The 24530-nt window shown below is 51.7% G+C and overlaps 11 protein-coding genes across 11 annotated transcripts; 6 read left to right on the top strand and 5 right to left on the bottom strand.

Moving 5' to 3' along the window:
- On the bottom strand, positions 1 to 530 carry M436DRAFT_76148 (uncharacterized protein; the record flags this gene model as incomplete). The annotated part of the gene is made up of 2 exons (XM_013568076.1): positions 1 to 176; positions 230 to 530. 2 exons carry the CDS (start codon positions 528 to 530, stop codon positions 1 to 3), a joined length of 477 nt encoding a protein of 158 aa, XP_013423530.1.
- Positions 531 to 2292: 1762 nt separating this feature from the next.
- On the top strand, positions 2293 to 2865 carry M436DRAFT_76147 (RmlC-like cupin; the record flags this gene model as incomplete). The annotated part of the gene is made up of 1 exon (XM_013568075.1): positions 2293 to 2865. One exon carries the CDS (start codon positions 2293 to 2295, stop codon positions 2863 to 2865), a length of 573 nt encoding a protein of 190 aa, XP_013423529.1.
- A 458-nt stretch (positions 2866 to 3323) lies between these two features.
- On the top strand, positions 3324 to 3497 carry M436DRAFT_56571 (uncharacterized protein; the record flags this gene model as incomplete). The annotated part of the gene is made up of 1 exon (XM_013568038.1): positions 3324 to 3497. One exon carries the CDS (start codon positions 3324 to 3326, stop codon positions 3495 to 3497), a length of 174 nt encoding a protein of 57 aa, XP_013423492.1.
- A 485-nt stretch (positions 3498 to 3982) lies between these two features.
- Positions 3983 to 6448, bottom strand: M436DRAFT_9043 (uncharacterized protein; the record flags this gene model as incomplete). The annotated part of the gene is made up of 1 exon (XM_013567929.1): positions 3983 to 6448. A coding segment is annotated over one exon (2466 nt), but the record flags the coding sequence as incomplete, so codon positions are not given.
- Positions 6449 to 8280: 1832 nt separating this feature from the next.
- Positions 8281 to 8526, bottom strand: M436DRAFT_13273 (uncharacterized protein; the record flags this gene model as incomplete). The annotated part of the gene is made up of 1 exon (XM_013567937.1): positions 8281 to 8526. A coding segment is annotated over one exon (246 nt), but the record flags the coding sequence as incomplete, so codon positions are not given.
- Positions 8527 to 12433: 3907 nt separating this feature from the next.
- M436DRAFT_9501 (ureidoglycolate hydrolase) lies at positions 12434 to 13216 on the bottom strand (the record flags this gene model as incomplete). Its single annotated transcript, XM_013567931.1, has 1 exon — positions 12434 to 13216. A coding segment is annotated over one exon (783 nt), but the record flags the coding sequence as incomplete, so codon positions are not given.
- A 518-nt stretch (positions 13217 to 13734) lies between these two features.
- M436DRAFT_67276 (uncharacterized protein) lies at positions 13735 to 14706 on the top strand (the record flags this gene model as incomplete). The annotated part of the gene is made up of 1 exon (XM_013568051.1): positions 13735 to 14706. One exon carries the CDS (start codon positions 13735 to 13737, stop codon positions 14704 to 14706), a length of 972 nt encoding a protein of 323 aa, XP_013423505.1.
- Positions 14707 to 14967: 261 nt separating this feature from the next.
- Positions 14968 to 16777, top strand: M436DRAFT_76142 (uncharacterized protein; the record flags this gene model as incomplete). Its single annotated transcript, XM_013568074.1, has 2 exons — positions 14968 to 15088; positions 15150 to 16777. The coding sequence occupies 2 exons, from the start codon at positions 14968 to 14970 to the stop codon at positions 16775 to 16777; spliced, it is 1749 nt and encodes a 582-aa protein (XP_013423528.1).
- A 370-nt stretch (positions 16778 to 17147) lies between these two features.
- Positions 17148 to 19637, bottom strand: M436DRAFT_56638 (uncharacterized protein; the record flags this gene model as incomplete). Its single annotated transcript, XM_013568049.1, has 1 exon — positions 17148 to 19637. One exon carries the CDS (start codon positions 19635 to 19637, stop codon positions 17148 to 17150), a length of 2490 nt encoding a protein of 829 aa, XP_013423503.1.
- A 1570-nt stretch (positions 19638 to 21207) lies between these two features.
- On the top strand, positions 21208 to 22355 carry M436DRAFT_67273 (uncharacterized protein; the record flags this gene model as incomplete). The annotated part of the gene is made up of 4 exons (XM_013568050.1): positions 21208 to 21387; positions 21440 to 21754; positions 21807 to 22212; positions 22252 to 22355. 4 exons carry the CDS (start codon positions 21208 to 21210, stop codon positions 22353 to 22355), a joined length of 1005 nt encoding a protein of 334 aa, XP_013423504.1.
- A 1216-nt stretch (positions 22356 to 23571) lies between these two features.
- M436DRAFT_16991 (uncharacterized protein) lies at positions 23572 to 23952 on the top strand (the record flags this gene model as incomplete). Its single annotated transcript, XM_013567945.1, has 1 exon — positions 23572 to 23952. A coding segment is annotated over one exon (381 nt), but the record flags the coding sequence as incomplete, so codon positions are not given.
- Positions 23953 to 24530: the final 578 nt, after the last annotated feature.

Below are 24530 nucleotides of genomic sequence, written 5' to 3'. Positions count from 1 at the left end.
TCAGCATTTTCCACACTGACACGGCTGACTGTTCAAACTCCAAAAACAAAACTCGACTGGTCCAGCAAGATCCCGCGAGTCTCGCATCTTCTCAACAATATGTGTATGATCACTCTTCTCCTTAGACCTCTCCGGCAATGACACTGACGGAGTATGCGGCACAGCCTTGTTTGACACTATCATACACATCAGTAAGGGGCATCTTGCAAAAGTCTGATGACCAACATGCCTTCAACCCTGATCATCGCAGCCTTTGGTTCTGTCTGCTTCTCCAAACTCCGGCCCTTGACCAGTTGCTCTTGCAAGAACTTCTTGTACCGCGCGATGGCTTCTTCTTCGTGATCGAGTATATCCCACCAGATAGGACTGTCGAAGTCCTCTACACCCTCGGAGCTACAGACAGAGGAGATGTCTGAGTCGTAGCGTTTATAGGGCTTGCAGGTGATGTAGGAGTGCTGTTTGGAGATGGGTCCTGTAGGTGGAGTGTGGAGCAAAGGCTCAAGATCGTAGAGTTGATTCCAGTTTGACATCTGTGAGGGTGGATGGAAGTGTCAAATCTGATGGAGGTTGGTTTTCGAGATCTTGTAAAAGACCTGTAGATACAATATTTTGTTGGTGCAGTTCTGTACGAGATACTCTATGAACATTGCGAGCATGAGACTCTAGATCTTATACTTGTAATTCTTCTGCACAGGATGGATTCATATACCGATTGCGTCCGTATGGTATTTTCGTAGACAGGAGACATCGTACATTCATCCGGGGCGCTTAAGCTAGCCTCACCTGACGCCCAGCACAAATCGTAACATTGCGGAGTGCCACCATCACGCGATTCTTACCTTCCTTTGTCTCTCTCCTTCGTGTGACTGTGCAAAGCCAAGTAGTACAGCTGAGTGTGGTCAAAATGTGTGCTTTATACGCGGCATGTCATGTAGTCATATTGATTTATTGCTAAATGCTGCATGTGGCTGTAGACTCGGTGAGAACACAACATCCAGGATGGTGGGACGGAAGAGATATGAACAGGGCCAAGTCAATTTCCCCATCTGAGTATACTGAAACATGAATCATGAATAACCAAAATGCACCTGCGCAGACAAGATTCGCGCCATGATATGCTTGTAGAGCCTCACCAGTTTCGATATCCGAATCCCTACCCCATATCCATAAGAAGAACCTATCTGATAACCTATTCCCGTGCGCTGTGATGTTCTCTGATAACATGTTATAGAGCAAAGGATTGTGCCCAATTCCAAATGCTACTCGGATCCTGCTTGCAAACCAGGCAAATGACAGGATCTGGCACATAAAGCAGGGTTCTGCAGAATCATCTGTCTTGCCCACAGCAAGCGCCGTTCAAGCTCTTCTTCTGCCACTTCTGGTACTGATTGTCGTCGTTGACAGCAGATGTCGTTGCCGTGAAAATTGCCGCGACGATCCATTTCCAGTCGCACTTCTTGTTCGTATTTTGCTTCTTCTGTGGTCTTGGGTCAGAGACCGTGTTGTTCATTAGTTGAGAGTTTGTTACCTTCTGGAGTGATGTCTGAAGCGTGCGGAAATAGGTCGAACACTTGCGTCACAGTTGTATTTACGACTGAGCCCATGACCAATTTGCTGGAGTGCCCCACAGAGATTGATCGTCCTTTCTGTCTTGTGTGTATTCGAGAGTTGTGATTCTGCGTGGGAGCATGGGCAATGGTTGAGCAGAGGTGCGTATATGCCTCGACCTACCTATCTATAGACACCCGAGGATGTCCTTGCTACTGTGAACATCATGAGACTGACGAAATCGCACGTAAAAGCAGCGGGTCGACTAGATGATCGAACAACCTGGAAAGTGCTGTCTCGCGATCTTTCGGACAAACTCGTGGCGTGACCGAAGCTGTATATCACCAGATGGAAGAACTTCGGCTCGAGCCAAAGTCTTCTATTTCCATTGCTGACCGAACCCCATCTTGTAACGATGCTTTGTTTTGTAGACTTGAAGTTGCGACGGCGTGCCGCCAGGCTTTATGGACCGCATTGTTGATTTGGGCAAGCATTTGCTGTGTAAAAGGCGTGTGCGACCCCTCTCATAGACTCACCCAGGATAACCGGGATAACGCTTCCGCAATAGGCGGTTGCTTCCTCCACAGAGATCGGCTATCGCTGTCTTCAAGCTGCGATAAAAACATGCAGCAACCCTTGTCGTGAAATCTGGAAACGATCCTTCTGACCTTTACTGAGCTGCTCTCTATCTCTCCAAAACATCTTCTACTTCAATTTACATATCCTCTCAGCTATCATACAATCATGTGGTCAGTCTTGCCAAGGAAGAAGTCAGCAACTTCGCCCCGCCTCCACCAAACAAGGCCCCTCACACCTCCACAAGAGGAGCCTAAGAAATCAACACAACAAGCCGTCGTGATAGACGCGAATCACACATCTCAAACCGCACCTGAGAGCTTCTCGGATAATTCTCGCGGCGAATGTACATGGCATACTCTTCTCTCTGCTCCTCAAACCGCCTCTCAAGACATGTCCGCCGGCGTCGCAGTATGTCCTGCAAACACAGGCTACCTTGCGCATCATCGCCACACTCAATCAGAAATCTACTATATCATTTCTGGCAAGGGTGAAGTCACTGTTGAGGGCACCGTGCATGCAGTGACTGGAGGCAGCACAGTATTTATCCCTGGAGATGCTGAACATGGTATCAAAAACACTGGAGAGCAGGAGTTGAAGTGGTTCTATGTGTTCCCCACTGCCAGTTTTGGCGACATCGAGTACAAATTCTCGGAAGTGGAGAAGGTGGATGAGCGGGTTGATGAATTTGTACCTCGCAAGGAGCCTCCGGTTCTGAAGATTTATGGCTGGGACGCGTGAAAAATGCCCCTTCTTCATCGCAACGCATAACGAATTTTTTGCTTGTCGCATACGCTTGGTTGGAGTCTTGTCTTTTGTTGATGTTAAGGATATTCTTGTATGAACACATTCTCCCACAATCTTACAGATCATAATAAATCATCTGCCTGTCATACCTTGATGGATCTCTCAGATGACCATTTTGGCGCTATGTGCAGGCATCAGCCAATCATCGACGAGCCGCCAGCTTAGGAGATCAACATCACGCGTCCTTGAGCTGCAACTACCTCGAGACATGACGGCCACACGCAAAAGCCACAAAGCGGTGCATTCTCCCTCCTTGCCATGCGACTCAAGACTCATAACATCCAGTCATCGAATTCCGAATCGCAATAATAATCTGTGCGGTCGAAAACCTCTGTTCTCTTGAAAGACCACCATGTGAGGCATCGCAAACCTCGGCAGCTATACAGAAAAATATGGCACCGCAATATATGCCCCTTCCCATGGGAAACTCTTACGCAGCGGCGTGGGCAGCCAATACCACTTTCGATTCTCCAGACTGGAACTGGTCGCGAAGCAACAACTTCATGGACGGTGACTACATACCCTACATCTGCGAAGCTCTCCTTGTGATAGCCATATTAGCGTAAGTTACAAGACTTGCATATACGAACCACGCTGATGCTGAGCGAAAGCGTCTGTATCCTCGACCACAGATTCACAAAAACTCTACGCGCAGGCCAGACTCAAAACTCACAAGCCATCTACGAAGCAGCGGTCGAGCGTGAATACGCGGACTGGCGAAACGAATGGGAAACCAAGTTCCCAGACCTCTTCATCGGCCATGCAATTTGCACAATATGCTTCGATCCCATCGGTGACCGAGAGATAATTCGCGGACTACCATGTCTACATGTCTTTCACAAGGGATGTATGGATAGCTGGCTGGAAGAATTGCACGTCACATGTCCTTTGTGCAAGCAAGACATACTGAAGCTTCCTTCACCATGCTATCGATCAGCTTCTGATATAGTATAGAAGATTGTCTGTTGCTTCATCGGAGCACTTCCACGACTCTTCCAACGAATCCTTCGAGACCGGCGGCACCCTTTTCACCGCGCTCTGTGCCACCGAACAAGCCTGGACCACCTCCCGGCATAACCAGAATCTTCGAGCCGACTTCGACGCATTCCTTAGTAGAGTCGAAATGGAACGTTACTTGCAGGTGCTGATGTGTGATTGCGCCAGCAGAAGCTTCATCGGTGAATCCGCCTTCTTGCGAGCCATTGTGTTCATCAACCGTCTCTGGTTTCAAACCTTCGCTTACCACCTCAGAAGGTTCTGGTATCCTGCAGGACAAGATTCTTGCAGACGACCGGACGCTTGCAAGATACACTACAGCTTGGCTTCCTACTGCCAAAGTGCCTAGATCGTCTCGTCTGAACTGTGCGACAATAGTGCTGGACGACGTTGCAGGCTTGTTGCAAAGCACCATGCCCCTTCTGATCTTGATGGTGGTCCACGTGTCAAGAGTCTTATCGTCAGCCAACTCAACACCAACAGTCCCCGCTTGGTCGGCGTGCAGTGTTGAGACAGGAAGGCGCAAATTCCTGATGCTGACAACCTTGACTTTGCGCCATTCTTGATCCGAAGCTTTGTTGAAAGTCAGAGGATTGCCTTTGAGAGCGCCTGGGAACGAGCGAGATGGCGGCAAAGTTTGGGCGAGTCGAGGACGCTGCTGAGTATCGGAGTCCTCGGAGTCATCACCACTCGATGGAGAGCAAGGCCCCAAGTATAGCTCTGCACCGGCCGATATTGTACCTCTGCTCAGATGGCCACTCAAAATTATGGTGTTGGCATCTTGAGCTTTGTTGTAGATGTCCTCGACATGGAAAAGGGAGGTGGTGGTATCTGCATCGGATGGAGAATGCTTTCGGCTGTCGGGTGTAGGAAGCTCGTTAAGTACCGCGTGTAGGTTGTCGAAGCCTGCACCTTGAACAGCGCTGGTCAAGACTATGGGAACTGCAGATAGAGGGTCGTCGTACAAGCAGTCAATAGTCTTACGTATGCCAGCTGATTTCTTCTGAGTGAAGCTTTGCAGCTCATGCGCGGAGACAGTACCCGGTGAATTTGGAATCATCAGCGGCTTTCTTCCAGCAGACTTGAGAGCTGAGAGCAGCTTTCCCAATGTAGCCTTCAGCACAGATAGCTGAGCCAGATCATACTTGGTGATGACGACCACCAGAGGCAGCTGGAGACGCAAACAAAGGTCTAGATGCGCCGCGGACAAGTCGATATCGCTAGCAGCCGGACCCAGTACCTCTGTGACCTTGCTTGAAGACCTCACTTCGTCATCGGCAGGAACACACAGTAACACCCAATGTGGTTTCCAGCCCACGAGACCCCTGACTGTTGTTCTTCGGTATCTTGGATGCCCAGCAGAATCGGCTACGAAGACCAGACGACCATCGGTAGAAGCTGTATGCATGTCAATCCACGATGTCACACCCTCGGTAGCATAGTTGATGACTTCTGTATCGCCTACTGGAGTCGGCGAATAGCCCATCAATTCTTGGGTCACTGAGCTCGTGATGCCGGAAGTGATTTCGTGTCGATGTTTGAGCATGCTCAAACGGCTTTTGCCTCGGCCATCGTCTAGTGTTGATGTTGAAAGTGTACCCAGTAAGGACGATTTACCAGACATAGTAGCTCCCGTGAGGGATATTCGAAGCTGCTCGATGGGTTTAATTTCAGAAGAGTGGTCTTGCGCCAGAGTATTGCTCAAGCCAGAACCACCGATCTCTGCAGTCGTGGAAAGATTTGGTTTCACCAGGGCCTCAGCAACGAGCAGTTCACTCTGCCGTTCAACAAGTTCCGAAGAGTTCGTTCCATCAGGTTGCATCATATAAGAGCAGGTACCCACCTTCACCATTCGCTGTACTTCAACAATGCATCCCAGGCTTGCCGCCATAGCACGCAGATTGTTGAGACTGTCTCGCATCTCATCCTCAGCAAGGCCAACAAGAGTACCGTCATCAGATACACCAATCTCATAGAGTGCACCTTCGCTTTCCTCAAGGCCTGGATGTATCGTTCCTGGCGTTGGCGGTGGTTGTAGCTCTGTGGTACTTTCCGGCAGCTGCGGTAATACGAGACTGGTCGATGCATTCGAATGATGTGGACAAGACTGTCCAAGTCTCCAGAGGAGCTGAGTAGTCAGGTGTTCGAACCTATCCTGCCTGTAGTTTGGTGTGACAGACGGAGAAGCACTTTTTGCTGGCAGTGTAGCCCCAGAGCTCGTACGTGAAGGACCGTTGTACTTAGAGTGTTTCGAGCCAGAAACTCGCGTTACAGTACTCATGTATGTATAGTTCCGACGAGGTCGAATCAGAAGATGGAGCTTGTACTCAACAGGGCCTTTCTGAGGCTCAGCCTCGAGCCTAGTGACATGACCAACTTCGTCCAAGTACGCAGCAGGCTCAGAATCAGCAACAAAATTGCTGTTACGCGAAGGAGTTCTGGAGCTGTCCATGGACTCCAGCTGTTTGAGCCATGGAGACGATACTCGGGGCTCAGTCTCGTCGAACGAGAATATAGATGCCGAAGCCATGGTGTTGGTGGTTTGTAGGTACCTATTGAAAGGCAGAAAGGTAATTTAGAGTTTGCGTGGTCCCTCGAGATGGCACCTGGCAAGTCTCGATCATGAGAGTCACCCACTCCGAACGTGAGTCAGAGTTCTTCGTTATGTAGAAACAAGAGGAAGCGTGTAGTTCAAGTCAAGAGGTTCGTGCTCGTTTATGCACTTGAGGTATTCGGGTCGAATTCGTTGTAGATGATGAATCAGCGATCTGGAGTAGGACGTGAGAAGTTGTTGAGGATGATGGCAGCATGGTGGCGATAGCAGGCAAGCGTGAGCACAGCGGTATGAAGATGATGTCGAGACGGTGTCCAGAATGTTAGACTTGAGCGTTCATTGTGCTGGCGGTGTCGGAGACCATCTTCATCAAAGCAATTATGCAGACACCAATGCCATACAGTCACAGCAAGGACGACTCGTCGTTGGCCTTTGCTTGGCAAATTGTCGGCTCTCGGGCCCTGATGCGATTATCGCATATGGACCGTGCTTTTTTTGTAACCGAGCATTCACGTTCACGTGCAAAAGCATGACTGGCAGAGCGCAGAGTCATGGGCGAAGCAAATTTTCGATTGATTGAATTATCGATCCGATAATGAGTCCGTCGCCGCCTGCGCTTGTCGTTTGCACGACCGGTGTGCTCGAGACTGGCACACTAGATTAACCGGTGAACCATCAAAAGGACGACTGAATAAGGCTCGGCGCTCTAATGCCGAGCAGTCCGAAACCCGTTGCGAGGTTTGATTGGCGTCCGCCGTCCGCTGATTAGCAGGGCGGAAAAATTATGGAGAACACGGCGCGAGTGTACGCTTACACCTGCCCTCGCAGTTCTATCAGAATTGGGTAAAGCGTGCTCGTAGATCGGAGAGTTCGTGGGCTCTCTAATAGGAAGATGGGAAGAGCAGCCCCTGGCTTGCGCCACCAGACGCTGTCCCCACTCCAATAGACAGCCTGTCCATCCCAAGAAGGCCAGGGCTCGACCCAGTTTCTCCGATTGGGCGGCTTAATTTAGAGCGCTGTCTGCGTTGTTCATCGCATGCATGCCATGGCACGATGATGTCGTCTTCGGGACTCTAAAGTCCAATGACATGGTGATAGTGCTGAGCACTCCGCTCTACCCATCGATCTGATCGTTTTCTAGGCATCGGTTATGTAAGGAGGGAACAATGTCCGAGGGCGATTACAATCATTGGCCTGCAACGAAAGTTGTATGCGACGGGCTGGAGAGTGGTCAAGAGATGAATATTACTCGAGTAGAGGCAAGAGATGCGGCACACAGTCAAGAGAAAGAGAGATCGGCATGCAGAAGAATCCACTCACGTGTCAGAATTCTGCAGCCTGCTCGATGTCGTGTAGTCAATCTAAAGAGCACATCTAAAAGCTATTTGGAAGAGCAAGCCTCATGCGATAGGCGAAAGAGGATGTTCCGGGAGACAGGCAGCTCCACGCCTGATCTTCAGCGCTAACCGAGCCCGTAATCAATATACAGAACGCTTCAAGTCTTGCAGATTGCAATAGCCACTCAGATGCATATGCGAGGAACGCCTCAAGGGACATGGAGAAACTCAAAAACATCGGTCGGTAATATGACATGCGATCATGCAAGCGATGTGACTCAAGAATTCAGAGCAAGAAGAAGAAGAAGACGCTGTACGGATGTAATCTGGGATAACGGATTGGCAGAGAAGGGTATCATATTGGGTCGGTCGTTCGCACGATGTTTAAGCGCATCGGCTCCTCCGGTAGTAGTAGTTGTTGTGTGCCGTTGTGATCATCATATTATAGCGCCTGCGCTACTTGGCCTCTGACGTTCTGCGTTGCTTTGAACACTTCTCATGGGCCAAATGACCGTTCCTGGCTGTCGTTCGGGTGAATTCCGCGCCACACTTTGGGCAGTATGATTTAGCGGCCGTTCCTGATTTTTCGCGTTGATGTCGCAGGAGGTTGCTGAATGTAGAGAACTCGCGTCCGTTGCAGCCATGTTCCCAGCATTGCGGTTTTGGTTTCTGGTTCACCACTCCTCTCACTTGAGAGTCACTGCTGTTTCTGGGCACTTGCTGGCGTGTGCTGATCGCTGGAGGAGGATAGCTGTAGCTTGGAGGAGCTGGGAAAAGGGGCTGGGATGCTTGCACACCCGATGCCGCGTATGATGAGGAATATGCTTGTGCGTCGTAAATGCTTGGTGATCGCATGCGGTCCATGCTAGTCTGCACTCCAGGACTTGCAGCCAGTTGTGGTTGTACCGAGTCCATTCCTGCCGTGAGAGGAGGAGTCAAGGGGTCCATATGCTGCGAGAGCGGGCTATGTGATATGCTTCTGTTCGCCAGTGTGCGGCTCGTGGTGGATGCCAATGGATACTCGAGAGTGTCATAGTTCGACGGGTGGAAGGGGCTGACTGCTCTGTTGAGGTTGTCCATTGTCGGCTCAGATACTTGGTTCAACGATGGCTCCAAGGGGGCTGCAGAGTAAGCCGGTTCCATGTCTAGGGGACCTGGTGCGTAGATGCTCTGCTGCGAAGGTGCTGAGGTTCCGAAGATGAAGCCAAAGTTGCTCGGCGGGTGAATATGCGAGTTCGATCCGTGCTGTTGGTAACCTTTCGAGCTATAATCAGCGAACTGTACTCTTTCGAGGTAATTTACGCGACTCACCATGGTCGAACGAGGGATCATGGAAAGCCATGTGACCGTAGTGGGGTGGAGGAAGATAACTCAAAGAACTGGAAACATGATCAGTTTGCTGTTTTTTCATCACTCGCAGGAACCAACTTACGCCATGTCTGTCGATGTGGTATGAGGAGGATGCTTGAGATCGCGAGAAGCAGAATCAAATCTGTTGTAGCTGTTTTGGAAAGATTGGAAGCCAGGTAGTGTAAGAGTTTCACCAGCTTGTTGAGTGGGCTGAGGGTCTGATGACGAGCTGAATGAAGTGGACTGTTGCTGAGGTTGAGGAGAATGTGTGTTGGCAGTCCAATCGTTGGTAGTCAGGTTGAGTCGGTCTTGTATCTGGTCTGGCAATAGCTCTGGATGGCGTTCGATGTTGGCTGACGAGATGGAGCGAGGGCGACTTGATCGAGAATTGCTTCGTTTCTTGATACCACCAGTGTCTTGTAGATGTATAGGGAAGATACTGTCTGTTCTTGTCCTAGGGTCTGATGAAGAGGATGGGCTCAGGTACGGGGAGTTCATGACGGATATAAGAGTTGCTCAGAGGAAGGGAACCTGAGCGGGAACAGGATGCTGGTCTACTTTTCATAGGCCGCATTGACATGAGACGTCTTAGGCGGAGGGGATCTACGCCGGGATGGCTATCTCGGGTGCTGGTTCGGTTTTAAACACTAACAAGGCGCAGTGGGCTTTCCAACAAACAACGGCGGGAGCACGCAACCACCAACACATGGACGGGCATCGCCTGAGCTAATTGGCCCGGGGCTCCAGGGCATAACTTACAGACCCCTGCCCCTCCATTTACTGCTGCGCACGGGGTCTGCTTGGAGCTAACATATCTCTAGATGCAGACTGAAGATTTGTGATGCGAGTCGGAGCCATCAGCACGACCAAGGTTGCATTCATCTCTGGCATGATGCCTGTGCTAGGTCCGGTCAACTGGGCCGAGTCTAGGGCCTCGCGTTGGAGATTGGATAGATCTTGATGAGATTGTTGCAACGTTGACAACCATTTCCCACCTCTCGAGTCATATATTGAGTTTAGTGAGAAGTTTGGCGCAGTAGTTTGAGGCTGTCAAAAAAAAGAAGGTAAAGGTGAGGGGCAGCTGGGACCCGCGCTTCTCCTTTAGCAAGACATGCCTATCAGGTGGTCGGCGCGTGCCAGCCGGCAACCAGATTGATCTTAGCGGAGACCTAAGTTAGGAACAGAGCGCTCGCTGTACCAGGCTTCCAAGCTTGGATTGACTCGCAGCTCTGAACCAATAAGAGAGGGTGGAGCTGCTTGACATCTCGTCACACAAACTTTACTCTGCTCATCCCTTTGCTGATTCCATCATCTTCGAACTCTATGAGGAAAATGATTGCACTCAGTCACGGAGCCCCCTTGCAATCCATTGTTGACAGCGTGCGAGCCATGTTGTGACCTCAATTCTCCTCAAGTGTGGTCGCAACCGGCCAATTTTTACCGAAATGTGGCTAGGCTGGGCAATAATCAAAACGAGCAACGATAATTAAAGGGCTCATCTTGCTCTGTCCTGTGGTTGCGGCGACCGAATAGCGGGGGTCAGGGTCTCGCGCCCTATGCAGCCTGTTCAGCCATGCCAGAATGGGATCGGCTGAGTTCCGTCCCACACTGATGCTTGGTGTTTGGCGGTTCGACCGTTGGAGCCTTCTGCCGTTTGCGACAAGCCTTCGGGCCGTACTCCTGGCGTTGTGAAAGGCTATCATCGGCTGTAGATGTGCGGTTCACCTAACATCAGCAAAGGGATCGTCTGCGTCATGGAGGGAACAGTAGTATCGTGGCAGCCAGCAGTTGCACGACAGGCCATTGCCGAGAGACCGATCTGTTATTGATGCTATCAATGCCAGTATATCCTGGCGCGCTCGAGTAGTAACAGGTGATTTCTTGGTACATTCGGGCCGCGCTCTGAGACCATGATGTAGTCCTCAGGGAGGTATCTCAGATCTGGCTGCCACGGTCGAAGACGCCTCGCGGAATGGCTCCAAGAAGGGTTAGTGCTTCTCAGCCAGTTGTTCCGGCTTGGTGCTGGTCTGTGGCCCTATCCCCGCATCGGGGTTTTGTAAACTTTCCACCGGCGGCCGTCTGCCTGGCATTTCTCGTCTAAACAACGTGGGTGCCTGAAGATGGGCATATCACAAACCGGTGAACAGAAATACAAGACGGCAAGACTGTATGGCGTGACCCCCGGGTTGGGTTCATCGACTTGGTGGCCGTGCTTCGCTGCTGACTTGATGCCTCGCGAATTCGCAACTGAGCACTCTCGCAGCGGAGCAACCACAATAATAATGGACAATCAGCCACCCATCACCGGTCAATCTCAGCCTCATGCTTGTCAACTGCCCCGTTCTCCACCGTCAGAAGTCGCTTGCTCTTGTCTTCTTACTCACTTTGCAGACAGCCAGACGGCGGTGTCGTTGACCAAAGCTTGACTTTGAGTCTGCAGAGCACGCTTACAGGTAGGGTGAAGGCATCTACCTAGTTCTCCCGTCACATGTGGACCTCGCGTGCTGCCACCTAAGCGGACTAAGATCGACGAGAGCTTGAGCTTCTGGCCATCGTAGAAGTTTAGGCAGACACCAGACATGGTGATCTGCAAATCACCGAACGTAAGCGGATGTGCTTGCCATATTGCGATAATGGTGGTTAATAACTGCCTCATGTTTGGCAGAGGCCGTTGTTCGATCTCCCTGACAGATACGAGGCTAACCAACAAATGCAAACTCGACAGAACCTTTGCAGTGAGACGCCGAAATCAGCCACAAAATAGCGTTGTACGACTCAGATGCTCGAGCTTCGCCCTGCTGCTTTTTTTCTCGTCCCCACGATCAGGGTGCCTTATTGAAGCTTGATCTTTGGTTTCAGATTAGGCAAGGTCTGCTTGACGCCAAAATTGGGCCGCTCATCATTCCCCGATCTAGTATGTAGAACGCTCGACGTCGACACGCGGCATGGAATCAATTTCCGCCATACAGATTTCATTCCGCCATGTCCAGTGCCTTGGCTACAATTTCAAGCAGCTCAAAACCGAGATACGGTTGATGTGGAGAGAAGCAATCACAAATCTTCACAATGGCGAATGGTCCAGGCGGCCAGGGGCCGAGTCGTTGGCGCAATACTTATCGAGTAACAAGCGCGTAAATTGAATATGATAAGATCGATGAGATGCTCGAGATGTTCCGTTCCCAACACGGGCGGGAAAGGCAGGGCAGTCATTTTGGTACACTTCTCAAAGTTTGGCTCTCTCTTGCAGTCTAGGACCGAGTGGAGCACTATCAATGACAACATTCAACCCATCTGATCCGGTTTCTGTCCTGATTTCCACCTCTTGACAGTCTTCCAGGCCAACGTCATTGGAATACTGTACGACTACAAAATCGATAGCTTTCGCGCCAAGCACAACCATTGGCGCATGCCATGTACCAGGACCATAGGTGACAGCTTGCGAACCATTGGCAAGAAAAGCGCGCGCCCGGGTGAGATCTGGCTCGCCCGGACCTTTAGGCAGCTGGGGCTCAGGGCTAGACTCCGACGACGACAGTGTAGAGTTGTCAACTGAAGAAGGTTGAGCCCTGAAGAAAATCTCGGTCCAGCTCCGTTGTCGTTTCGGGACATGTTGGGGATAGAGTAGTGGTTGGTCCATCGCTTTGCATGTAGGAGCGACGATGACAAGGTAAGCCGTTGTTGCATCTTCGGCCGCAAGACCGAGTGGAACAAAGGTTTGGGGGGTGAACGGGTGTCGTTCCAGAATCTGCACAGGAAATTTCGATGTCCGTTCCTGAGTGATATCCGAACTGCTACTGTTGGACTGCAATCGGCGCGGTGAACAAACGAACATGTTCATAACAGCCCTGGCAGGATTCCCACTAGGGGCCAGATAATAGTAGTCGGTGACATGGGAGACGTCGATGTACTTGAGAGCCGAGCCTTGGTTCGCCTTGACGACCTTTGGCTGTTGAGATCTCCCAGTTGCACTCACTGGATTCTCGACGACGGTGCCGAACTCAGCAAAGGCATCTTGAGTCAAGGGCTGTACCGCAAGATTGAGGTTTGGCGCGACTACGTGAGGCAGCATCTCCACAGTGAGACTCGTGTAATTTGCTGGGCCTTTTTATGAATGAGAAAGTAATATCATGACAAGCGTGCGAGTCTGTCTAATGATGGAGGCTCGATGATGGAGGCTCGATGATGGAGGATCCGCTATCGGACTGCGAGATGCCAAGACATCACTCTGAACGCGAACACGAAATCCAGAAACGCGTCCCACACCAAGACGCGTCTACCATCTTTCTGGCGACGACAGCACGTTATTGATATCCGCAGTGTGCTTAACATGAGCTTTCCTACCAAGTAAGTGAACAACAGCTGTCGCTCAGTGATAGATGTTGACTTTGAATCAGACCACCATTAAGAACATATTCGAAGACATACTCCAAGCGAAAGCAGCAGGATGGCCTTGACGATATACTCAAACGACGACGTATCTCGGTGATCGAGAGCAACGAGAGCGATGATCCACCTTCGTTGGCTTCCTCATCAGAGTTCCTATCTTCAGATCTCCCAACATCAGACATGGCTCTCTTCTCTGACGAGAATATCCCCCCATCGACTCCTCCATCTTCACCGCCCAGCCTCGCAGTCTCTCCAAAAGCTGCTCCTCCAAAACTACAACTTCCAAAGGCATATGTTGAAAAGCCTGCACCTGCCGTGAAGTCTACCCCAAACTCGTCAAAACCGCTTGTCCAGATGCAACTCAACTTCGGGCAAGCGATGCGAAAGACTTGCAAAGAGTGCCGCATGGAATATGTGCCGTCAGCTCCAGAGGATGTCGCTCTTCATAAGAAGTTTCACGCGCAACACACCAATGGCGTCCCCATGGACCGGGATTTTCTCACCAAAGTCAAGTCAGAGAAGGCTGTGTGGCATGGACCGCAAGGAGACTTCATCATATCCCTCAGCGGCTCTCAGGATCCCAAGCACTGGCTCAAGAAAGCTCGCGCTGTATTTGAAATGGCAACAGCAGATTTGGGTGCTGTAGATATACCTGACGAGAAGCTGTGGGGACCACGATTCGCGACTTCAGGTGCTCGCAACAAAGCATCCGATGCATACGAGGAGAAAATTGACCAATACAAGTTGTATCTTTACGTGGATAATGGCAGATGTGTGGGACTTTGTCTTGCAGAAGGGATTGAGAAGGCTTTCAGAGTGGTCGAGCAAAAGAAAAAGGTGGATGTAGAAAAGGATACAGAAACAGAGGAAGAGAGCAAGGCGTCAGAGCTAGTGGGGGCTCAAAGAAGTGAGCAACTCTCTATCAGCCAGGACACAGATGAGGCAGCAATTGGCATATCTCGAATCTGGACATCTCGAGGGTCAAGGAAGAAGGGCATCGCAAGGGCACTGTTGAAGTGCGTCGCAAAGACGTTCCTATCCAAGGTTACATCGAAAGAGTTGGTTGCCTTTAGTCAACCTACCGAGATGGGCACAGCACTAGCCAGGCGGTGGTTCGGTCAGGAATACGGATGGCATGTGTACATTGATTGACGTCGATTGGTAGAACAGAGACCGGCAATAACAGCAAGACGATCAAAGAGTTTCCTGATGGCGCATGACTTGACGTTGGCGATGCCGTCACCTAATCGCAAAGAGTTCGAAGTCGAGTCCGCGGGGTCGGCAGGTCCGGAAGCAAAACACACGGACGGCTAGCTCGTCGTCAGGCCATGGCGAGACGGCGATGATGTCGACCATGCGCATGCACGATGAAGCAATGAGCCGGTAGAGCAGCACAGCGCGATCCTTGGAAACATGGCGGGCAACCCTTTCAGAAAGTCGCAGTTTCTGTCGCTGGACGTTGGCGCCGCGCGCGAAGCAGCAGCGGCCGACATCGACACTAGTCAGGCACCAGCTACATCAACAATCACACAGGGTAAGAGCTGCCCACTGTTCCTGCCCCCCGACGAGCATCGACTGAGCGCTGTACAATATAGCCAAGACAAAAGGCAAGGTGCAAAAGAAAGTTAGGATTTTGTCGCCAGTCGTTAGCCCAGACTCGCCGGCAGCCTACCAAGACCACTATGACCCCTTCGACTCATACCTCAACCCCGTGGGCCAGCCTGCACCACAGACGACCCAGGAACAAGAGACAGACGTAGCTCGCGAGCTGCGCAAGTCCTTTATCGATTCGCTGGCAAGAGGAGCCACCAACCCTGGAACTGCTGTGTCGACAGCTCCGCCGATAGCTTCAGCTCCTGCGCCAGAAAGAATGGAAACCTCATCTCAGTCAGTGCAGCAAGCGCCCTACAACCCATTTGCCAAAACATTGGCTACTATGGAACCTCAGAATGCCGCGTCGGCCCCTGTCGGTCTCTCCAGGGACACATCCGCCGCTTCCGCTAAGCCGGCCATGGATGTAGATGCCTTTACACGCATGCTCTTGACTGGCAACACTCCATCTGCATCACCTGGACCCATGACTCCCTCTGCCGGTCTGCCATCTGCTACCGCCAATTCTCTTGGAGACCTACACCCCGAGTCTCCCTCTGCTTCTGACGACGAACTTCACGATGGACCTCCAGAACCAGACTACGAGCAACTGACAGGCCTGGTCAGGACACCAGATACCCTGACGAAGAAGCCCAAACCACCACTACCTGCACATCATCACGGCAAGGCTCTGCCCACGCCGAGCAAGGGTCCACAGACTGTCTCGTTTGCCGACTTCAATATCCCTGCTGCCTCTCCCGCTCTACCCTCGCCATTACCCGCCTCGCCGAAGCCACAACTCGTCCGGTCACCTTCCGATCTGAACAAGCCCCTACCTCCGCCTCCTCCGCCGCACCATTCTCCTAGCCCTGATGCTACTCCCGCGATTCCCATACAAGTCGACGGTCCCGCCCAATCCCCGCAGCTGGCTGCCGAGGACTTTAACCTCGATCTGAAGAAAGCACCTCCGCCGCCTTTGTCACGCAGAAGCAGTCAAATGAGAAGCTCGAGCGGCCGCCCTCGAAGCAGTTCCAACCTCTCAAGATCCTCCGTCCCAGACGACCACTCGGATGGCACGGCGACACCACCCACAAAGCCTCCTCCACCGCCATCGAGACGTCCACCTCACTCTGTAGAAACAGACCTGCCTATACCATCGTCACGACCACCCCCTCCACCGCCGTCTCGCAACAGAGGACAGGCTCCAACTGTCAGCCGCACACCCTCCACAAACTCAGTGACTTCGTTAAACAGTCGCTCGCCAGCCAATATACCACCCCCGCCTCCACCGAGGCGAGGCGAAAACAAGCGACGCAGTTTGGACGGTACATTGCTCACTGCTTCTGCTCCGAGCTCTCGTCGGATGAGCGACACCAGTCGCCGATCGAGTGGAGCAAGTCTTTACTCAGGAGGTAGAACATCGTCTGTGTCGTCCATCCCTACCGTTGATGAGGGTGACTCGGGCGAAGACAGGAGTTTCAATGCTACACCGCAACCTGAGATGCAACGTGCTAGCGAAAATGGCGGTGCAGCAGCTGCTGCTGCTGCAGGAAATGTTGATATCTTGGCCGACATGTCTGCCATGCAAGCAGAGATCGATGCTCTGATGGCGAGGTCAAAAGGCGGTGCTTGAGTTTTAGACAAGACTGGTGGGTGCATGGGTTCTCATTTTCAATCAAACGAATTTCATGACAAAGTGGTGTTTCTTATTTCCTTGTTCTTTGAGGGCTTCTGCGAAAACAAACTAGACCTGGGTTCTTTCTCTATTTCCATCTCTCATCACTTTACAAAAGAAAAAAACAACCATCTCCATTTGATCCCTTCTTCCCTCCTTTTCATGCTTTTGCTTTGATCTCGTTGATCTCTGGACCTTGTTCTTCCTGTCGCGTTCGCGGATGCAAGAGGTCTTCTCTCCGTTCTCTTATCGATCCTCTCGTATTCGACGCAAACGATGAAGATGCAGGCAGATCAGTGTTTCCCTTTAGACTCTCGCCCCCACCTCTTCAAACACCCACAAAAGTTTCCCTGCTCCAGCCAAAGTGCTTCTGGAGTCTCTTTCCCACGGACTGCAGCATGATACTGTCAATCTTGGCCACTGGATGCGGACGGTGGACAATAATCTTCTTCTTGGAAGGATGCTCGAGGGCAACACCCGAGCCACCGACGTTACGAGCGTTGAAATTGAGGTCATTCATCGCGTGGACGAACAGGTCCCAGTCTGTATCCTTTGCTGAAACTTCTTCGGTAGAGGTTGGATACATCTTTCTGATAACTTCGAGGGCGCGGGTGGTTGCTGCGATTCGCTGCTGATCAGCGACGAACTCGACCTTTGTGTCGAAACCAGGCTCCAGAGGTACTGCATCGTTGACCGATGCGCTGGCTGGTTGAAGTGGACGTGTCTTTGGTTTGACTGCTCGTTCTTCAATGGCTAGTGTCGACACGTCTGGGCCGGTCTCCCAAGAGGCTGCCTCAGTCATGATGTTCGTGGTGTTTTTGGTCAGAGCTGCTGCAGCTGCGATGGCGGCTGACACCTGCAAGCGCTCATTCTGGACTATCTCGGTATACTCGGTGCTTTTTGAAACAGAGATGACCGAGATAGCGTCGTCAATCTCTTCCTGTTCCATGCTTGTGAACGTCAATTCCCCACGGAAAGTCACACGCGCCTCTTCCCAGAATTTGTTGAGAATTATGCGTTCGGCAGTCCTGCTTTCGAGCCATGCTTCGTTCTTACAACCGACTGCGGGTGTTGATTGTTCGAGTAGTTTGATGCTTTCCGCGGAGAATGCATGCAGCTTTGACTTGTATGCCGCAGCATCTATGACCAAGAGTCTCGTTGAAAGGGTTGAGTCCTCCTTAGCCAATTTCCGGACTTCTTCGATTCCTGGATGTGCAAATGCTGGACGATGTAGCCGTAGAGCGAAGAGCATCTCGTGTTGTGCTGTAAAGTCTGACATCTTTGCGTAGACTGTCTCGTCTAGCCGTGCGCGCTCCTCAGGACTGGCCTCGGCTAGATGGGCCTCGAGCCTGGCAAAGAGCTCAGAATGGTCAAAGCGAGAATCATCGTTTGGCCTACTCTGGAGCTCTGTCAAAGTCCAGTCAAGTGTATCTTTACAGTATTGTTCGTAAGCAGGCCCCTTATCAGTCTTGCGTGTTGCGGCAAACATTTGCTTTCCCGGTTTGCTTGGGGGCGTGCTCAACATAGTCCACTCCCAGATGTGCTGGAACCCTGGCCGTTGCGAGATGTAGCCAGATAGATGCTTGATTTTCAGGTCCACTCTGGTGAGAAGAGTCGATTCCAGAAGAATGAGACTTGACTCGAGACGGCGTGGGAGCGGCTGACCTGGATAAATGCTGTCTCGGAACCGACGGTAGTGGTTGCGGACAGAAGACCACTCGTCAAACAATCCGCGCCAGACCAGATAATCTTCCACGGCTAGATGGATGTCCTTGGCGATGAGCACATATCTCCAGGGAGTCCGGTATACCTCACCAACCGCTAAGACTCTCACGAAGCGGCGAAAGTAAGAGAGATCCGTCTGTAGGAGCCAAAGATGGTCATGTGCTGCCTGCATTCGAGCTTCTGCGATAGAGCAGTAGTAATCAACGTCAAACTCGGGAGGGGCGGAGAAAGGTTGATTGACATAGTCCGACCACAGCTCGATATTGTTGGACTGCTTGAATCCGGCTCGTACCATCTCTTGCCACTTGTCAGAAGCGCTCGCAGTGTTGCGATCGACTCCTTCCAGGATAAGATCCACGATGGCACGGAGTCGGGAGAACATCAGAGCCTGCGCCTCGATGATTAACAGAGCTCGTGGATAGCCAACGATGTCCGAGCTCTCTGCGGCCTTCTTGCTCCAGGGAACGAGCTTGCCGTAGTCGACACCATGCATGACGACACAGTATTTGCCACAGTACTCCAAGTCGAAGTATCCAAGAGCCCAGGCCTGCCTGAATTGGTGGCTGTCAAAGGGCGCCCACTCTTCTGGCGAGTGATGGACACGTTGGTGCAGCAGACTCAGAAGGACCGATGGGTTTGCCTTCATGATTGCAGTGCTCATGTAAGGCAGCAGCCAACTCTTTCTATGCTCACGCAACTCCTGCCATGTAGCAATGTCGCCTTCGATCCAAAGTCTGAACCACGGCTTCTTCTCGATAGTCAGGTCGGCTAGTAGCAAGAGAGCCTCGCGCTTGTTTCGGCTCTTCTTTCTCCATCTGCTTATGATCGTGTTTCCAAAGTTCTTGCATAGGTCGGTAAGATAGGCTCTATCGGCGTCGATCTGGCTGATGAAGTTGGCGAGTGAAGTCTTCGCAGCTGCAGGTGTGACTGTGGTCATGTATCTGAACCTGTCGTAGTCCTGTTGGTTCACGCTGAGGAATTGTGAACTGCAATTGACGCACTCGCATGGAGGCTCTCCTTTCCCTTTCTTTACGAATGTTATGCCGGCGACTGCGACCTTTGGGACGGACTCAGGATGTTTCTGTAAGAGCATGGTGGCACGATGTTCTGTTCACCTGATATCAGTACAGTCCACGATGCAGAACCTGGCTTGCTTACGGATGTCTGGAGGATAAGCACTGAGTCTCAGAGGCGACTGCGAGACTTGGGTGTCTCCCTCGATGAGAGTACGAGCGAGTAAACACAATAGGCGCCGGACTGATGCGACTGCACACAACGAAGAGAGGTGCTGCGGTTGCGAGAGCTTACTCGCGGAACAATCGCTGTTAATCTTGCTTTGCTGTGTGATATACAGTACAGTGAGCAGTAAAAGGACGTTCAACTTTTGTTGCGTCTGTGGTGTGAAGATGCGTCAAGTATCGAGCTGGAGAGAAAATAGCGCAGTGAAACGAACAGATTTAGCGGTACACTCAAGGAGACGCGCCTACTTTCACTTGAGAAACAGCACACGCGCAACGAGACAAGAACAACAATAACATCTGAGGAGAGAGAAAAAAACGCAATCGAATTGCTCTATAAACAAGATTGTCGATTTTCACTCTGTTTAAATTCCATGTACGCTCGCCGGGTGGTCGGACAGTTGCCAAAGAGTATGAAACACCCAGAAGCAACCGCCGCACACAACGGCATATGATCCATACCCAGATGACCTTGCCAAAGGAGCGTCCCCCAAAGACAAGTCCTGGAGGATGAGTTAGTAGAGCGCATCGCACAAAGCGAATTGATGCATCCAGACAGCTTCTGGCCAACATGATATCGAGGATAATCTTCTTCAAAGGGACTCCACTGGAGAAGAGAGGTCACCATCAAGTTGCCGACGTAAGAAGCTCCAACACTCCAATCAACCAATTGAAGTGGCATGAGAAAGAGAAGCAGAGGCAGAGAGGAGGGCTTTATTTATAGAGGTGCTGTGCTGGCTGCGCGCCGGGCTCGCTTATGTAAGCAGCGTGTTGGCGGAGGCTTCTAGCAGTCTTGGCTTCCACTCTGCACTCGACAAACATTCACGTTTGTGAGAGGTGAATTCGACAGTGAAAGTGATAGTTTTCGTACTGCAGAAACATTCCATATGTTTTCCCCACATTTTGCTGTCTTGACATGCGCCACAGCCGTTGCAGATCATGACATGAAACACTTGAACCGTGCGAATGTTCCAAGTGGATTTGGCGTTGCCGATTAATCGCTGCACATGGATACACTGCTGCTATCCAGACATATATACGGTTCAAAAAAGCTTCCGAGCAATAACTCCTCGATAAACATTGCAGAATCCCAGCTTCATTGGGCAAATTTCTGCTTATTCGATCGTTACCACCTTTTCTAGGTCAATCTGTAGGGGAAAAGGTGGGAAATCTCCAGAAAGGGATAAATAGCTGCGAATTCGAGATATACTGCACCGAAACCATTGTAGCTAGTCGAGTTCCATACTCGCCATGTCTGTGTATGTATACCTCAAGCTGGATACCTACGTTCATGTATGCGGGCTCTGTAGAAGCTCCCGGGACACGGCAGCAGGGTTGTTAGCACAACAACCAAGATGACGCACAGACCGTGATGGACTGTCAAGTTCGAGCCGATGCGACAGCAGCATTTTAAAGACAACTGACATGGCGAACATGTTTGGAGCTTTGAACAGATTCATCTCGCGCCTTGACGCTGATCCTCAAGCTCAGAAGCAGAGCGGTGGATCTGACACGTACGGATTCCAAGTGCTTCGCAACACCAATCCAGAGCTACCCCTGGAGCCATGGTTCGACTCGATCATTGGCATCAATGGCCGCACCATCGTACACGCAAATCTTTTCTCCTATAGCAAGTCCATACGCTAAGAAGCAACAGGACAACCCAGAACCTAGCCTCTTCGTCCAGGAACTGCGCAACTGTGCCGGCACCAACATCAGCCTGGGAGTCTACAGCGCCAAAGGACAGCAGATTCGCGAAGTCTTCATCTCGGTCCCGTCAGACAGCTCGCCGCTAGGTCTCGCCTTGCAGTGGTCGCCACTCACGACAACCGAAGCCGTCTGGCACATCCTCGATGTCATCCCCAACTCGCCTGCCGACGCCGCTGGTCTACTGCCATACAGCGACTACGTCATTGGAAGCCCGGAGGGTCTGATGAGAGGCGACAGTGGGCTTAGTGAGCTTATTGAAGATGTAAGGGAAGATGATGATAGACATGGAGCCTGGGACTGACACGGTACAACAGTTCCTCAACCGCCCGCTCCGACTATACGTTTACAACAACGAGTACGACGTGACTCGCATGATCACAATCACACCTACGCGTGGTTGGGGCGGCGACGGCGCCTTGGGCTGTGTTCTGGGCTACGGAGCTCTTCACCGCGTCCCTGCTCCGTTGAACGAGCCTGCGCAAGCACCTGGAGAGACACTCTTCGAAACGGCCCGCTTCAGCAATGAAGAGCGTCGCTCGACCTCGACTCCAACTGGCGACTTCCTCGTACCGGCCAACCTGAATCTCAGCGCGACGACACCACCGGCAAGCATCAGCGTGGGTGGAGAGAAGAGAGGTGCTAGGAAACAAAGAGTGCATCATGCTATATCGCCTACTGGTGGACTTGACGACTACTTTGCTGAGGGAGAGCAGAAGAGTCGTGAGTTGGACAATGCTCCTACACCCAAACCCACTTCAGGTCTGCCACCACCCCCAAAGGCAGGTGGTCTACCAAGAGCTACCAAACCGCCTACCGTCGATGCAGCTTCTGAGGATCTGGAAGCAGAAGTAGGGGACGCTTGATATATTCCATGATGGGGATATGTAATCGTCTGTCGCTTCGCTTCTATAGTAAATCTTACAAACTGCTTGACATGCACGCTCGTTTGATCGCTTGAAAATCTAGACTTGCAGTGTGATGCAGGATTGGATGTGACCGCTTCGATCAGGCAATTACGATGCTCGGTGCCAAGCCGACGACTGAAGTAGGAAGGTAGTCGCAGCGGGAAGCTCTTGCTTCAGCAACTCCACCGACGCTGTCTGACACTTCCTCTCCTCTTCTCTCCTTCTCACACGCTCATACCCAAACCGCATCCATCAATATCAGTTTCATCATCAATTGGCACTTCTTATCACCATGCGTTTCCCATTCATCCTTGCCTGCATACTGGCCCTCGCATGCCTCTCGGCAGCATCATTGGACGTCTGTGCTACCGCTGTCGGGGACGCCGCGCCAGAAGCCATCTACCCCAAAACATCAAGATTCGCCCTGTTGCTCAAGCCTTTTCGCGGTGTCATCGATCTCTTCTACGGCCGCCTCCGCCACAAGAGCCAGAAGGAGACCGACCGCCAGCCCTGGACCATCACCACCTATCCCACCTACGCTCACAAGGCCGACGACGGCTGGAAGCTCCACATCCACGGCAATCTACACCACCGACAGCCATACGACGATACCAAGTTGAACAAGATCCTCAATGGTTTCCTTCTCCGTACTCGCCTTGAAGAAAAGAAATAGAAGTTCTGGGAATACGGCTACCACACTCTGACCGAAGAGGAGCTCGCCGTGGGCAGACCTCTCGCACACGAGATTGCTTCAGTACCCATCTGCCATGGCACCATTGGCGCCTTCATCGATACCTGCGACGAGGGCTCCATCCTCCCCATCGCAACCAACGCCGAAGGCTCCTTCTATGGCACAACCACCGTGTCCAACTCTTGTGCTCTCGCCAACAACCAGTCCACCGTCGATATCCCCTCCCAAAAGGTCACTCTGATTCCTTGCAACCTCCGCTCCGGTATCGACAAGGATGTCCCCAACTCTGCAGAGGTCTTGTTTGTTCCTCCAACCGGTGTCACCATCATTGCCGATCTTGACGATGCCCTACGTATCACTCGAGTGTGGAACGTGAAGCAGGCACTCTTGAATGTCTTGGTCCGCAAGTTCCAACCATGGAAAGACATGCCTCAAGTCTTGTACGATCTCAAGCAACGCATCGAGGCCGAGGGTCAGAACGTACACATCCACTACCTGACAGACGCTCCCGAGGCTATCGCCAGCGCTTACACCAACACAATGTTCGAGCACTATCCCAGAGGATCCTTCGACTTCCGCCCACTGAACTTCACCAAGACTGAAGAGATGTTCAATGCCCGCAAGTACAACATCAGGAGACTCATGAAGAGCTTTCCCAACCGAAGATTCATCTCGATTGGAGACACTACAAACACCATGAGCAGATTTCCCGACGACTTGAGAGATTTCTATCCTCAGATTCAGTGTCTTCTTGTCCGTGATGTCTCGGCCACTGAGAGGTCCGACTGGGTCACTCCCGACACCCGTAGCTTCTTCAAGCTGGATGACACTGAATATCTCTTCTTCCGCACCCCAGCCGACCTCCTCAGACTGTCAGGAAAACATCTAGCAGCACTTGCACCACAGAGCTATGCGACGCCCAAGACTTTTGGCTGCTTCGACACTGATCGCAGACTTGTCCAAGCCATGGAGCCTGACCATTCGCGCTGGAACAGGATCAAGAGTTGGGCCAGGGCCGCTTGGTGGAACATCAAGTGTGCCGCCATTCTACCCATGTGGAGACCCAACCACAGGTGTCCCTTCGACCGCATCCCAGGTGAGAAGTATTACAACAATGTCACTGAGCCAGAGGTGCAGTTGGCATCCTACACCGACAATTTGCCCTTGGAAGAGTTCTCAGGTCGCTCATCGAAGCCAGTCGAGCCAGAGGAAGACCCCGAGGTAGACCCCGAGGAGGATTCAGAGGACACAGAAGATGATCCAGAGGATGAGTCGGAAGATTGCGAGTGTTCAGAAGACGAAGAGGAAGACGAAGAGGAAGACGAGTCGGAAGATTGCGAGTGTTCAGAAGACGAAGAGGAAGACGAAGAGGAAGACGAAGAGGAAGACGAAGAGGAAGACGAAGAGGAAGACGAAGAGGAAGACGAAGAGGAAGACGAAGA

This window comes from Aureobasidium namibiae, assembly GCF_000721765.1.
Source record: "Aureobasidium namibiae CBS 147.97 unplaced genomic scaffold scaffold_21, whole genome shotgun sequence".
NCBI lineage: Eukaryota > Fungi > Ascomycota > Dothideomycetes > Dothideales > Saccotheciaceae > Aureobasidium > Aureobasidium namibiae.
The sequence above is the reverse complement of the archived record's forward strand: the minus strand, read 5'-3'. Positions and strand labels throughout refer to the sequence as shown.